Consider the following 15,952-nt stretch of genomic DNA (forward strand, 5'->3'; position numbering starts at 1 on the left):
AATGCATTTAGCTTTATTGATGCATACATTTGCTTATGCATTGCAACAATCCAGCCAAACCAGCAAACTCCCCATGAGATAAACACACGGGCCATACAAAGAATGGTTTGCTATTTATTTATATGTATTTCTATACAATTGTTTTGACAGCTCATTTTGAAATCATGGAAAATTAATAACGAAAACTTAAAAACCAGTCTGAAATATAATGGCCTCAGTAACCCCATACATCCGGCAACCTCAGTTCGCGGCAAGTATCAGATTAGGTGTTTCACATATTTCCACTCAGAGGGGTGGATACGTTAAATGGTTTTCTCTGTACGTGAAATGCTTTGTAGAATGTAAATATTCTTTGACTTAATTTATAAAATATACTCGCTTGTTATGTTTCGTCTGATGTTTGTATTAAACGTAGCTTTTAAAATACAGTTGTATCTACACCGTAATCATACATTACCCTATTGTATAAGCAGTGGTTTCGTCCTAACTGGCGCGAAAGTAATAGCTCCTCCCAAAATCAACCGCCTATCTGCGTCAAGTAGACCGAATTCTCGTAGAAAATGGCCGAGATAAAGCGACATTGCCTTCAAAATAAAAGATAATAGCGACCTCTCAAACCAATTCTCGCGGATATCTTGCGTAACCAGTTTTATTTTGACAGGTATTGGTCGGAGATACATTACTTGTTTGTCGGTACTAACAGCGGTCGTACACATGCCGTGCTAGCTGTAGAATAAGCACGACTGAGGAGTTCAAACCAGTTGTTATACATGTTAGTGCAGCTTTAGATAAGGCTATATTTTCGGATCTGTTTTTCCGATTCTGTGGTCTTACATACTCAGAAACTTAATTAATAACCACTAGCCAACTAGTTTGGCCTGTTGCTTCAGAAAGTTAACGTTGTATGACTGCGCGATTAACCTGCTTGTGTAACTGAAGTTGCTGATTTGTCGAGCAGAACGACCTTTTCTATCAACGTTAGTTACTTAGAAACCTTGAAAAAGCCATATTAGCCCCATCGTCCGCTTCGCTGTTGGCAACAATGAGCTGGTAAGTTAAATAATATTTCATAAAGGAAGATACCTAAAAAAAAAACTTGACGTTGCTATCTGTGGAAGGATGGACCAATAAGGGTGTGTAGGATGACTTAATGTCCTCGTTTTGATTTTTCATGTTTTATTCACCGTCTTAACTGTAAATCTCTTAATTCACTTCTAGGGACTAAAGAGTGAAAGCATTAACCAAGTTATTCTTTTGCCGACCATGGAAGTAGTTGTCTTTAATTTACTGTGTCTATTGATAAAATGTGTAGATGTATTACATATCCACCGTGTGTTGTACATGCAGAACGTTTACGTTAGCTTGCAGACGGTCTTAGTCCTGTTCTGTCTAAGTGCTGTACACATTAAAAAAAGGGCATCTTTGAAGCTTCAAACATGTGAATGGAATTAGTAAAACCAGCAGGAAAGTTCACCTTCTGGATTTCATTTGTGGTCGTCCGCATGCTGACAGCGAGAAGGAAGAAAGTCGAAGTGCGTCCCCTCACTGCCCCAAACCCGACGAACCCGAGGAGCCGCTGGGTACAGCTATGGAGACGGGAGCCGCAAAGGGTCAGTCACAAAGGGGCCCAGTGTGTGAGACCCAGGAACGACAAAGGGTCTGGCTGGGGGGTTTTATTGAGCTAATCCAAGTTTGATGAATGAGGTCTTACTGCCATGTCATTTAAGGCTGAGATAATGAGGGACTGATGCAGTGTATTACTGGAACAGGACACCATGTCTGCTCACGTCAGCTCACGTCAGCTCATGTCCAGTGAAAGCTGATCAGCTTTGAAAAGATGTGAAAGTGTTTCCATAAGAGGAAACATCATGAAGAAATGTGGGTTTGGGGTTCTTCAGATGATAACCATCATTGTTGTTTCTTTGAAGATGTCAGTGTGAAATCTGAGAAGATGAAGTCTGAAGTGGTCATCACAAAAGAAATGGAGGAGGAGGAGAAGCAGCTGATGGAGGAAGGGGAGAGGAAAGAAAAGGAGATGATGGAGAAGGTGTGTTGCTTATCAATGCCTCAGCATGTGTGTTCTCCCTCCTTTGTCTTTTTCAAAAGCTGTATTTGTAAAACTGGATCATATCTAGAGCTGGATGTTGAATCGAGTATCAAAAAATGTCAAGAGCCCAAAGCTGGCAGCAAATGTCCAAGATTCATGAACTTGTTGTCTTTGATTAAATAGTTGCTATTTAAATAAAACATTACCAACTTGGTTGACTGTATGTTGCTGAGACACTAGTGTTTAGACAACATTTCTTTTTTGAGAATTTTGTCTTTTGTTAAATGCAAAAAGGTTTTGTTTTGTAGGAGAACATGTTCTTCAAAGTCAGGCATTGCAAAAAGTAGTGGCACAGGTACAAAGAATCGCATGGTGTTGGCACTAGTGTAAATGTTCGAACTCTTATCTTGATTACAGTCTCTGTCACTAATGAATTATTTTGCAATGTTCACCACAAGGCCCGTGAGTCCTGGGAGAGGGATTCTCATGACATGCGCTTCAAGAGACTGCAGCATCTACTTCAGAAGAGCAACATCTACTCTAAGTTCCTGCTGACTAAAATGGAGCAGCAGCAGAACGAGGTACAGTTTGTGTGAGCATCGTGTGAAACAGTAACTACCTGTGCTGTTTGTGCACCTGCTGGCTAAAGGCTGAATCACTACTGACACTGAGCTTTGCTGTCGACCGTTTCAGGAGAAACTCAGGAAGGAGAAAATTGAAAAGAAGGCCAAGCAGGTGAGGGAAAAAACATTTTATCTTAGCATGAAAATACTCTTCAAACCTTATTCACAGAAGTGTGTTCTTTCCGGTGCAGAACAAAAATGGTGCAGAGCCCGAGAAAGGTGAGTGGATCTTCTGATGTTTCCTCTTCTGCTACAGCCATGATTCAGAAAAAGCTGGAACGCTCTGAAAACAGAAATAAAACACGATAATGTGATAATCTGCTGATTTATTTTCACCAATACTCATCTGAAAATAGTTCTAAGACAGTATAAAACATTAAAATGTTTGACCTCATCAGCTTCATTGATTTTTAGAAATATGTTTATTCTGAATTTGATGCAGCAACCTGTGTTTAGCTTTTGCCTCTATTTCCCATTGAACCAGATAAAAAGAAGAGGAGGAGGGATGAAGAGTACAAAATAGCGGATGTCATGTCAAAAGAAGTAAGGTCTAATTTGACTGTGTGTGTTGTGCAGAGTTGTCATTTCCACATCTGCTCACATGTGTTCTGCTTGACTTTGTCTTCCAGGAAATCATGTCTCAATCTAAGAAGGCAAAAGTGGAGGAAGAGGTAAAGCTTTGTTTTTTTCCTTCTGGGGAAATGAGATGTGAAGACATCAGAAGGGACGTAGATAAGTAGTCATTGAACGTAACACATCCAACCATACATGTACGTAATATATCAAACATTTGATGTCAGGACGAGACGCCGGCCCAGAAGAAACTAAAAGCTGAGGACATCGAGAAGATGAGCGATTCCAACCAAGACATCAAGAACCGTCTGTCAGAGACTGTGCGAGACAATGCCAAGCATCTCCTGGACCCTCACAGGAAGGTGGATGGCCAGTCAGTCCCTGCCCAGCAGCCAGAGCTCTTCACCGGCGGGGTCATGAGGTGGTACCAGATCGAGGGCATCGAGTGGCTGAGGGTCAGTCGGGCTTTCTCCATCTGAGATTGTGGGAAATGATTGTTTATTCATTGCTTTATTTGATTCCCTCTCTCCCTGTGCCAGGTAGATAAAGTTTATGTCAAGTTATTCGTTAGTTGATTTAACACTTTAGAGTCTTCAACAGATTGACAGACCTCTTGTTGTTGGTCTGGAGCTTTCCATGGTAGAACAGGATCTCCATTAGCAGGTGCAGTTTGCCCAGTTGTAATGAGATTGTAAATGTCCCAATTTCCTTTTTTTCCTGAGCACTTTTAAGGACATTCATGCATTCATGTTGGCTTTAAAGGTTGAGTTTCAAAGTTCAATGAGGTTTTGCAGACAGTGAGGCCATATCTACCCCATGATATCAGAGAGCAGTTATTACACTGTTAGTTTCACCAGCTGCACACTGATCTCATGATCAGTGCAGTTAGTAGATGTTGGCCTAAACACTTCACAGACCACAAGGACTTTTGTAGTGTGAAATAGCAGTTTAACTCTTTTTTTCTTTTCTGGAAGGTTCACGTGTTGAATATCTGTTTGTCATGACGTTAGTGGAGGTGGTCAGATTAGAGAAATTGTTTCATTTGTTCAAATGTGTGCTTCTGAGACAGGCAGACTTCGTTTTTCTCGACCAGTGACCCGTGTTGTTCGCTCTGTGCTGTCAGATGCTGTGGGAGAATGGCATCAATGGGATCCTGGCTGATGAGATGGGGCTGGGAAAGACCATCCAGTGCATCGCTCACATCGCCATGATGATAGAAAAGAAAGTTACGGGCCCCTTTCTGGTGGTTGCCCCTCTCTCCACACTGCCCAACTGGATCAATGAATTCAAGCGCTTCACACCAGAGGTGGGAGGACAAGATGGCCCTGAATTACTTTATTGTCTGTCATGACCTTGACACACATTCAGCTCACCAGTAATAAAATCAGTGATTAAATTGTTTTGGGCAAGTTTGCAGCTAAATTTCATTGCAGATTTAACAGGATTGTATTGTTTAGTAAAATTGTTTCACATGACATTCAAATGATTACAGTGATCTAAACTTTGAAAAGAAAATGACAAATCCATGTCGTCAACCCGCTGTGGTCAGAATGACACCAGCTGACCACAAGCACTGAGTGTGTAAATATCTGCTGGAGCTCAGTGAGCAGTGTCATGTGTTTGTCCAGGTGTCTGTGCTGCTTTACCATGGCCCCCAGGCAGAGAGGGCCAAGCTACTGAAGCAGATCCGCAGGCCTCAGGGGCCCCTCAGCATGTGTCCTGTGGTCGTCACCTCCTTTGAGATCTCCATGATTGATAGAAAATTCTTACAGGTAGGCTGTCTGCTCATCCTTTACATTCATTCCTTAGATATGACCAAACATGCACGTCTTACTGGCACAGAAACATTTGTCAAATGATATGTCAGTTGTAGTTTCGTATGCATAGCAAGTTTTATATGTAGTTATTTGGAGTTGCTGAAAAATGTATTATTGTATTATGTATTATTATGTATTATAATGCATTATTTGAAGTCTTTGGCCCGTTATCAGTAGATTTTGAAACGGCATGTCTGTTTCTTGCTCCAGCGCTTCCAGTGGAAGTACCTGATCGTGGACGAAGGCCACAGAATCAAAAACCTCAACTGTCGGCTGGTGCGGGAGCTGAAGATGCTGGCCACTGACAACAAGCTGCTGCTGACGGGCACGCCGCTGCAGAACAACCTCGCTGAACTCTGGTCCCTCCTCAACTTCCTCCTGCCGGAAGTCTTTGATGACCTCAAGAGGTATGGAGCCGTGTGATTTACTGATAACTGAGTGCTGATTACAGCACTGCTCACACTTACTCACACACACATACACGCACGAACACAAACAAACAAACTCAAAGATATTATTATTAAATATCGCGTTATTAACATGTTAACACGAATCAATTTTAACGGCGTCATTTTATTAACGCTCTTTGTGACCTAGTGAACTTGTAGTTTTTATAAGCTGTGGCCACTGCTAGTAACATAACAAAAACTACAGGATCCGGTTGTAAACCGGAAACAAAAATAGGCACGCCCCACACGTGTTTGCTCTTGCCTGCTCGCTAGCTGTAAAAGAGTAGGCTACCGGTTTGTGTGGATGTCAAGCACGAAATGCCGAAATGGATGCGAACAAGATTCTGAATGGAAGGTTTAGTTTCAAAAAGTTGCCAGATGGGTCGACTGACAAGACCAAAGCTAAACTGAATTATCACCGCAGCACATCCAGTCTGAAATACCACTTGATGGCCAAACACACGGTGAATGTGAATTCTCCGCCGCCTCCTTGTCAAAACCAGGTGACAATGGATGGCTTTCCACAGAGGCATGTGGATGCTATTATGTTCAAAGGAAACTCAAGAAAGGAAAGTTTAAGCCATGGTTTAACTGCACTATAGCCTGAGTCCTAGTTTACAATGATGTGCACTTTGTCACTTTAGCTTGTATCACCCTGTTTTGATCCCTTAGAAAGGGTTGTTGAAGGGGCTTTTTTGTAACCAAGTATTTATTTTTTTGGCATCTGTTTATTGACAGTGTTAAATTGTGTGAGATTTGATTCATTCAAATGTGAATGACTGCTCAAAGTGAGAATGTTAGTGTGAAATATAACACTACACGTTGTTGTTTTCAATAAAACACATTTGCACAAAGCAAGCCTATCCACTTTTCCATGTTGATAAGAGTATTAAAATGATAATTAAAGGGACATTTAGAATAGATAAAAATGTGCGATTAATTTGCGATTAATCACGAGTTAACTATGACATTTATGAGATTAATCACAATTAAATATTTGAATCGATTGACAGCACTAATCATTATATGCAGTTAGATGTGTATTTTTGTTTGTGTAGCTAATTGTTCAGCTTTAACTCAGTACTCAGAATGAACCTCTTGTCAACGTGTTTGCTGTGCAGCTTTGAGTCCTGGTTTGACATCGACACTCTCGGTGAGGCTGAGAACGTGGTGGCTGCTGAGCGTGAGCAGAACATCCTGAGCATGTTGCACCAGGTCAGTCGTCCAAGCCATCACCACAGAGTGCAACCATGAGCGACAGTCACAGCCGCCTTACATTGTAATGTATTCATTTGGTGTGTTCTAACATGATGAATAAGAACACACACAGCATCAGAGACTCACAGACGTCACTTTCTATTTACATGCTCAGTACAATAATCAATGGTTACAAACGTCAGAGTTACCATTTCTATGCAGATGGTACACAGCAATCTCCTGGTTCTGTTTGATCATATTGAAGAACATATAAACAACATGAGTAGGGGGCCTTCTCTTACCGAGCCCTTTCTTTGGAATCCTCTTCCTGCCCATGTTTGACAGGTTAACACAGTTGACTCATTTAAAAGTAAACTCAAAACACATGTTTTCACATAAGCCTTGAACCTCACTTATTCTCCTCAGAGTAGATTTTTGGGGGGGACACAGAAGAAAAACGTGCGTTTTCAAAATGTTCTGTATTGTTTCAGATTTTGACTCCGTTCCTGCTGAGGAGGCTGAAGTCAGATGTGACGCTGGAGGTTCCTCCTAAGAAGGAAATCATTGTTTATGCTCCTCTGACAGCCAAACAGGAAGCCTTTTACACTGCTGTGGTCAACAAAACCATCGGCAAGATGCTGGGCCAGGAAAAGGTAATGCCATGTAGCATTTGCTGCTATGGGGACACGTCTGGACTGTCAAACTGGTCTCTGAACTCAGTCAGTATAGCTTTGTCCTCTCTGTCAACTTCTATCACATCACTTTTTTCATTTGCCTACTGGTCAGTTTAAACAGTTTTAAGTCAGTTTAAGGGATTGGACTGCTCTGCTCTCTTGCTTTATTTAGACGGAGGCTCCTGTAGCGTTGACATCGAGTGGCAGACCGAAGCGTCGCAGTCAAAAAGTGGTGGACTATAAAGAAACAGATGGAGACACACCGTATGACCTGGAGAAATATCTGGACCGGGTCCGGAAGGAGCAGGAGCAGAGGTAGGTTTTATTTTGTTATCTTAGTAATATCACATGCTCATTTATTTCCATTGATCTCAACAGTCGGTGTCTGTTCTCAGCTGTTAATGCATGCTGTAGTCTTTTAGTGCTTGTCGTTCACACACCCTGCCACGTTTTGCTCACACTTACTTTCCTCTCATCTCCTCCAGCTCCCCTCCAGTGCTGGAGGTCCAGAGCCCGCTGGATGCCCAGATCAACCTGAAGCTGCAAAACATTCTCATGCTGCTAAAGAGATGCTGTAACCACCCCTACCTGGTGGAGTACCCCCTTGACCCTGCCACACAGGAGTTCAAGGTAACCCACAGTCACCAGCTCTCCTTTGGTACAGTACCGTTTGTGCTACAGGTGCTGTTTAAGTATTCCCAATGCCGTTTAGTTTCCTTCACATACTGTACGCCCTTTGGTCTTCCCTGCAGATTGATGAACAGCTGGTCCAGACTTCTGGGAAGCTTCTCATACTGGACAGACTGCTGCCTGAGCTGAAGAAAAGGGGACATAAGGTGAGACAGCACACTAGGAGCCAAATATGTTACTACATGTCACTTCATCAGCAAAAGAGAGGATTAATGAAGTCTGCCAAACTCACTAGTGACTAGTAGCCCTGCTGAGTTGGTGCTTATGTTTTCTTCTTGAAAGGACAACAACAAGCTCTTGACTGATGTTGTCTAATGGCAAAAATTATTCACCTCTTACCTGCCACTGCTGCTCTCCTTCAGGGTGAACACAGTGTTACAGTGCCCTCCCTCTGCTAATGCCAAAGCCATTGAGGTTGTTGCTGTTGGTGGCAGCAGCAGCAAGTGAGGGACAATAGTGTGTCAGAGTTGCTGATAACCCTCTCCAGGGCCGCTCCAAGCCTGTCTGGAGCCGCAACTTGGCTTCTGTGACCAGCCCCACTGTCCATTTTGTGCACAGAACCAAAAAACGTACACAATGCCACATTCTAAGTGACTCTGGCCCACAGTTGTTTGGTCAGAGTTATTAAGAAAGCACCTCATTACATAGTCAGCTTCTGGACTGATCAACCTCCAAGTCCTATGCTTCCAGCAAAGGAGGGCTCATAGGTGAGATTAATATGAGATCACTGAGCTCAGGAAAGAAATAACAATCCAAAAACTTTATTTCAGCTGCAGTTAAACTCCACCTGAGAAAAAAACATTACTGTTAAATTCTGATATTTTAGCCTTATATCATATATCTATGAGCATATATCTAATCGATATATAGGAAGCAATAAATATGTTCATGGGAAACAAAAAGGAAGTAAAGAAAGTAAAAGACAAATCAAACTTCTGTTTCATGCAGGTGAAATGATTTGAGAGAGTGAGCTCACATTCCAGTTTTAATTTGGCTCCCATTTCTTTCCGTTGATTAAATTGATGGAATCCATTCTGTTCTATGGTAGTGAAGTGAAGCCCACAAACAAATCTACGTTTTCAACAGGAAAAGCATCAATTGAAAATGCACGCACTGAATTTTGTATCGTGCAGGTGCACAGGACAGCAGTTAATAACACCTGCTGATCACAGTTAGGCCAATTATTAATCAAGATCCTTACACAAACATTTTGGCTTCATCTCAAACAAAATCACTCCGTGAATCTGTGTTTCATGATCCACCTGTAGGTTCATACATGTTTTATTTATTCAAATTCAAACTTTGCTAGTACATGTTAATCTTGGCATGCTGTATTATAACATTGTGTTTATTGCCATTTATAATACGTGTGCACGGTGCTGCTGTGTGTCAACAGTCCTCTGCACATGTTGTTATTTGCCTTTGACTTATTCTATGTCAGCCTGTTTCTGACTTGTATCTGTGATTGCTTGTTGTGCTCCAGGTTCTGATCTTCAGTCAGATGACATCCATCTTGGATATTTTGATGGATTACTGCTATCTGCGGGGCTTCCAGTATAGCCGACTAGATGGCAGCATGTCCTACTCTGACAGAGATGAAAATGTGAGTTTTAAATGAGTGACGAGGACAGTGCAGAATATATCTATATCTATCCCTCCCTCCCTCCCTCCCAGTATATAGTCATTAGGAATCATAAAATGAGTCAAGTCCACTGAGGGCAGCAATTTAGTTGCTTGCCAAATCTGTGCCCACACAGGAGCCTCTGTCTCTCTGTCTCTCCCTTTCTGTCTCTCTGTCTCAGTGGACTCCACTCATTTTGTGATTCCTAATCAGTTAGAGCTATGATATGTTCATACTACTGCATCACCAGGTTCTTCTTCTCCCACAGATGACCAAGTTTTCCAAAGATCCAGAGGTGTTCCTGTTCCTGCTGAGCACCAGAGCAGGAGGCCTCGGGATCAACCTGACAGCTGCTGACACTGTCATCATCTTCGACAGTGACTGGGTGGGTGCAGATTAAAAATCACCTATAACAAACAGTGTTACCATTCGAAGGGTTCCCTGTACGTGAACTGTGTTTAGTCAGTGTGTGGTGATGTTTCTTTGCCTTCTCAGAACCCACAGGCAGATCTGCAGGCTCAGGATCGCTGTCACCGCATCGGGCAAACCAAACCAGTGGTGGTGTACCGCCTGGTCACAGCCAACACTATCGACCAGAAGATCCTGGAGAGAGCCTCAGCCAAGAGGAAGCTGGAGCAGATGGTTATCCATAAGAGTGAGTGACATTACGTTCCTCCCCCAGCTCCATGCACTGCAGCACTACATTAGTATTATTGTTATGCCTACGTCCAGCTGTGGCTGGAGGCATTATGTTTCCACGTGTTCCGTACGTATGTCCATCCATCTGTCCTGTTCTCATGAAGATGAGATTAAACTTGTTGATGAACCAATCCCTCGCTGGGGAAATAAGTTGTTACAGACAAACAAAAACAGTGGTATAGAAATCAACTATGTAAATGTACATTATGTAGTGATTTATAAAAATACTAAATGACATGAAAATACTACTGCTCATAAAAATAATGTTGCCAATATTCTTATGAGGAAAAACTACCAGTGTCGTCTGTTATATTTCACTAGAGAAGTACTGTTTCATGGAAAGAACATGGAATTTTACAAGTCTATGCATATGTGCAATATTTACAGCTTGTAAGATGTAATGGATAATGTGAGCGTATGTTAGCATGGATAACAGCGGTGCAAAACAAAAGTGGGTTTATGATGTAGAATTGGGACAGACAGCATCAACACAGTGCTACATTACATGATGCTGGAGTTTAACAGTCTGACAGCTGTTTGGATGACAAACGTCTGCTACTGAAGGAGCTGCTTAAGCCCCCCCACCGTCTCATGCAGGGGGTGGGATGGGTTGTCTGTGATCGATGTCAGCTCGGCTAACATCGTCCTCTCACCCACCTCCTCCATGGTGTCCAGAGGGCAGTCCAGGACAGAGCCAGCTCTCCTGACCAGTTTGTTTAGTCTTTTGCTGTCCCTCTCAGAACTTCCACAGCGAGTCTGTGGTCTGTTGGTGAGGTAGTTGATGGTCCACTCAGCCAGGTGGCAGTCTACTCCAGCTAATCCAGTGAATGTGATACCTCAGGAATGCCTTGAGAGAATTTCTTCAAGTTTGGCACAAACAAACAATTGGAGTCAAGGATGAACTGATTAGATTTTGGTGGTCTATGGTCACTGTGACCTCACAAAACACAACTCAGCAATTCATGTGTTAGTTAAGACAAAATGCCATACAAATGTCTAATGGGATAACAAGATGAAAGTTTGTATCCAAAAGGTCAAAGGTCAACTTTACTGTGACATCATAATGTTTTGCAAAAGCACCCCCCCGGCCATGATTTAACACCATGCCTGAGGAACAGACAGGGAGATTGTGACCTCATTTCACAGTTGGTCAGATACTGAATTGGTGACCTACCTTGACAGACAGAAGGTCTGCTGAGGTGGGTGCTGGATCTTCTGTACACAAACCACTTTGAGTTTATCTTTCACCTAATTGTGAATTGCAAGCACTGGACCGCTGTTGGTCTGAAATATGTTCCAAGTGTGGACTTTAATGATTGCTTCTTTTGTTAAATTGCTTTCCCCCACAGATAAGTTCAAAGGTGGGAAGGCAGAGTTGAACCAAAGTAAAAGCTGCATCGATCTGGATGAGCTGGTGGAGCTGCTCAAAGCCAGAGGCACTGAGAGGTAAGAAATCATCCCTTGCTCCAACGACTTTCAATGTTTAGAGAATGTAAATAAGAAGTTAAACAACATAATTGAAAGTAACATTGGGCTGTAACCTCTGTCCCACTCAGGGAAGTGAAAGCATCAAGGGGGAAGGTGATCAGTGATAAGGACCTGGAGATTTTGCTGGATCGCAGTGACTTAAAGGGTAAGGAGACAGACTGATGGTCTGGTTTCAGTGGTCCATCCTGAATAGATGATTGTGGGTCAAAACAGACCCGACTATCATCATTCAGTCTCACCAACAGCCAGTGTTGTGCCTGAACGCGTTCATTGAACGACAGTTCATGATCTCATTCATATTTTGGGCGAAAGTGAACTGAGCGTACTGTATTACTGCCTGATGAAGGTTACTGTGAACTCGTTCATTCTGGTGTCTGTGAACGGCACGCTCTCTCAGTTTAACTTCGTTCAATAGGGTGCCAGATTTCTATAGTTCAGTTTAGTCTATTTAAACGAGTTTTATGACAAGGTCTGTGAGGATGGGAAAAATCTTACTTTTCTGTGCAAACTTTGCCCGCCGGCCTTCAAAAAGAAAATCCACACTTCAGTCACATGGGGTGAAAGCTGCAGCTGCTACTAGTGTGGACTGAATGGACAGCAACAAAGTGTTAAAGCAACAATGGGGAAATGCTGTCCCTTCAATGCTAATGTAAACCCTGGTTGGATAAGAATTCAAAATTGGATATGAAGATGAAATCCGACACATACTGATAGGGTTAAAACTGATCATTTTGAAAAATAATAGCTCGCAGAAACATATGGAAAAAAAGAACTATGAACTAATTCATATTTAGAACGGTGAACTTAGGTCAATATTTTGAATGATGAACTATGAACTGAACTAGTTCATATTAAAATTTGTGAACTGAACTTTGAACTAGTTCATGTAGAAAGGGAACTTTCCCAACACTGCCAACAGCCAACAATAACATAATCTGTGCAGTTATCATCAACAAGTGATCATGCTTTGTTTCACTGCAGAAGAACCTAAAATGTCATTTCTGTAACTTTTCCAGTTTACAGAATCCACTTCAGCTGAAATAGAATCTCACAGTTTGCAGATACAAAGAATACACAAACACTGAAGTGTAAAAGATAGTGTTTAACTGCACAACTACACTGAAAGAAATCGATCATCTCATTCAGAAAGTATTCGATGTAAAAATGTCCCATCTTTCTGTGAATGATGGATCATCTTATTCATTGCACGAAATGGATAATAGAAACCCTTTTTTTGCTTGTTCACCTGAGTCACAAACACATTTTCTCACTCACCCCTCACGGTGTCAGGCAGACTGGATTTGTTGTGCCAACAGTGTGGGACGTTTGTCTCTCCTTAACCACAGATCCCATGTACTGTGGTGCCCCAGGAACTGAACTTTGGAACTGAAAGCGTCCAACAAGCAAAGAGTTGTGACTTTATTTACTGATCCACTGAACACTAAGTCCTTTTTGCACATTGCATTTGCATATTATTGCATTTCCAATGAATTTGAACAACTGCTTGAATCAAGTCTGGTGCAGAAGGAGCTGCCTCTGGAGGGACTTCACTGATGTCAGGAACTAAATGTAGACCCTGGTTCCTCTGGTCAAACACCAGTGAGATTCTGGAGGAAGCAGACTGTAGATTTACTGGTGCCACTTCAACAAGATTACTCAGTTAGATTTGTATTTTATGGAATTTTGTTGGAACTCCATTTGTTTTGGTTATTAAGGTGAACCAAAACTTTTAACTTTTTTATTGTGGCTGCGTTGTCCCATAAACAGTGAGAGTTCTTGTATGAAGGAGTAAACATTAGTGTTCTCCATTGACACAGTGCACTTTATGTTTACATTGATACCCACTTGCAGGTATAGGTTGTGGTATATCTGATCTGCATTGGCCAGGGCTTAGGCTGTGCTCTTTTTACTGTTTAACACATGACCTGAAGTAAAGTATAATTTGTATTTTCAGACAAAGAAAAAGGCAGCATGAAGAAAGCGAAGGTGGGCGTCTTCAGAGTGATCGATGCTGAAGAGTCGTCAGAGATCACCTTGACCTGAGAGCTCTTTGCATATTCAGATGTGAACTTTGACCTTGGCCCTTCTGCTGCACCTTGATGGCTCACAACTGCTGTCACAGTAGATACTGAAACTTAAAGAAAAAATCCTGAAACTGCTGTTAGTAGACTTTGAGTAGTATATTTTTTCTTTCACTTTCTTAACTGCCTCGTTTAATGAGCTTTTTTGTTTTACTGTTTTTGTGTTGAACATAGTCTGTGATGTTCAAACACTGTACATGTTTTAAGATTTGATTGTCACTGGGCTCTTGAAGTCTGTTAGAATCATCTTCAGTTACTGATTACTTTCCTGCCAAAAATTCAAGAAAAAAGATTGTTTTACAGATTCTTCAGCTTACTTTCTCCCTGGTAGTAGCATTAAGGTCAGTGGACACGAGAACATGCTCTTTGCATCTGTTTAAGGAGACCAAGCTACAGTGACACAGTCTTGTTGGGTTCGACCTTATGATTTTTATTTGGCCTTTCAAAACAAGAATCTTTAACAACGTTGTAATCAAAGCACTTTCATGCAGGTGAAGCATACATGTTCTTTCTTGTCTTTTTATATAAATAAACCCTGATTTGATAACTTCATGAGACGTTTTCAGCTACATTTCTATTATCAAGTAGAAGTTCTCTCCATTTTCTTTGTAAGCCCACATTCATTTCTAAAATCGTGATAAGTTATTGACAAAGCACTCTGGATTGCATTGCTTCTCTATGCTATGATGCAGAAAAAATAGTTTCCTCTCCTAGAATAGTTTTTTTGATTTGATGGCACTCCAGTGTAGTAGTGAGCAGTCTTCAGAGCATACATGCCATTTTTAGTGCATTAATCGCATATTTATTAGGTATTACAGGCCGCATTTTTTTCTCTGAACCGAAACCGAGTCCCAGAGAATAATATCCGTACCCGAGCCTGAGTCGTGAAAGTGAGCTGAAGCACTGAGTGCGTTTCCCTGTCAAACAGTTCAGCCTCCATCCTGCACCTTCTTTCCACATGTTGCTGCAAGGTTAAAGTCCAAGTCTTCCTATTGTCATATCTCAGAGCCCACACGTTTAACATTTTATATAACCAAATGCTTCATCATTACCTCCATTGAAGACTAAATCGAAGGAGCCAATGGTTTTCACTACAAAAGCACCTGTGATTTTTAACAAAAAAGGATAACAACAGCAGAATATAGCCACAAGCTGAGATTTCCTGTTCAGGCCTGTTTCGCTCAGAGGGCCAATATTAAAGCTGCAAGCAGCTTTCAAGCTTCACAGAGCTGGGAAAGTCACTGCAGCGAGTATGATTTTGTTTAAACAAGTGAGAACGGACATTTGAATAATCAGCCACTCAAAGATCCACCATTTGTCCCCCCCATCACGCGACACTCAGTGGGAATGTTCAGGGGGTCTCCAGAGAGTTGAATCAGATTGCTGAAAGGCATCTAGAGTTATGAGCAAATATGTGATAGACACGTTCACTTACAACAATCAGTACAGCACTTCAGATTTTGCTTAATACTTGGCTGCAGAACATCAGCACCTGAAATTGATGAAATTCTGTCCCCTGGATTTTGAGGTATATGTTTTTTGGTACATGTTTTTGGTGTTTGTGGCACCCCTCGCAGCCCCTTCCAGGCTTGGACCCTGATAATATGTTTAAGCTCCATATATACAGTTACAAATTGTAAACCAAACCATGTGGATGGGATTTAAGTCAGTGGTACAAGTGAGTGGATGAGCAGGTGGGCTGTGGCTCAGGAGGTAGATGATAAGCCTACGTTTACACGTAACAGGGTATTTTGGAAAACGGATATTTTAGCCCCTCCGTTTTCAAAAATAACATCGTGCACACAACATCGTTTTCGAAAATGTTGTTGTTTACATGAACCTGGATAAATATGCCATCGAGTGCATTATAACTATGCCAAACCAATGGGCGCGAGTGTAAACATAGGACGCTCACATGACGTTAAGTATTCAGTCACATGTTGTAAAACGCCATTTAACCCAGTTTACACGCCGACAAATAGCCGGCGTTTTC

General features: G+C 41.8%; 1 protein-coding gene across 1 annotated transcript; it reads left to right on the forward strand.

The window, feature by feature from the left end:
* Window positions 1-708: 708 nt before the first annotated feature.
* Window positions 709-14,510, forward strand: hells (helicase, lymphoid specific). Its single transcript, XM_070977562.1, has 23 exons — window positions 709-1,050; window positions 1,513-1,610; window positions 1,929-2,047; window positions 2,506-2,628; window positions 2,741-2,782; window positions 2,862-2,889; window positions 3,155-3,213; window positions 3,300-3,341; window positions 3,471-3,698; window positions 4,367-4,549; window positions 4,872-5,015; window positions 5,271-5,467; window positions 6,631-6,724; window positions 7,198-7,359; window positions 7,553-7,695; window positions 7,866-8,010; window positions 8,133-8,216; window positions 9,554-9,673; window positions 9,960-10,076; window positions 10,187-10,346; window positions 11,740-11,836; window positions 11,947-12,023; window positions 13,833-14,510. Exons 1-23 carry the CDS (start codon window positions 1,043-1,045, stop codon window positions 13,919-13,921), a joined length of 2,559 nt encoding a protein of 852 aa, XP_070833663.1. The 5' UTR covers window positions 709-1,042; the 3' UTR covers window positions 13,922-14,510.
* Window positions 14,511-15,952: the final 1,442 nt, after the last annotated feature.

The sequence above is a fragment of the Chaetodon trifascialis genome, chromosome 13, assembly GCF_039877785.1.
Source record: "Chaetodon trifascialis isolate fChaTrf1 chromosome 13, fChaTrf1.hap1, whole genome shotgun sequence".
Lineage (NCBI taxonomy): Eukaryota > Metazoa > Chordata > Actinopteri > Chaetodontiformes > Chaetodontidae > Chaetodon > Chaetodon trifascialis.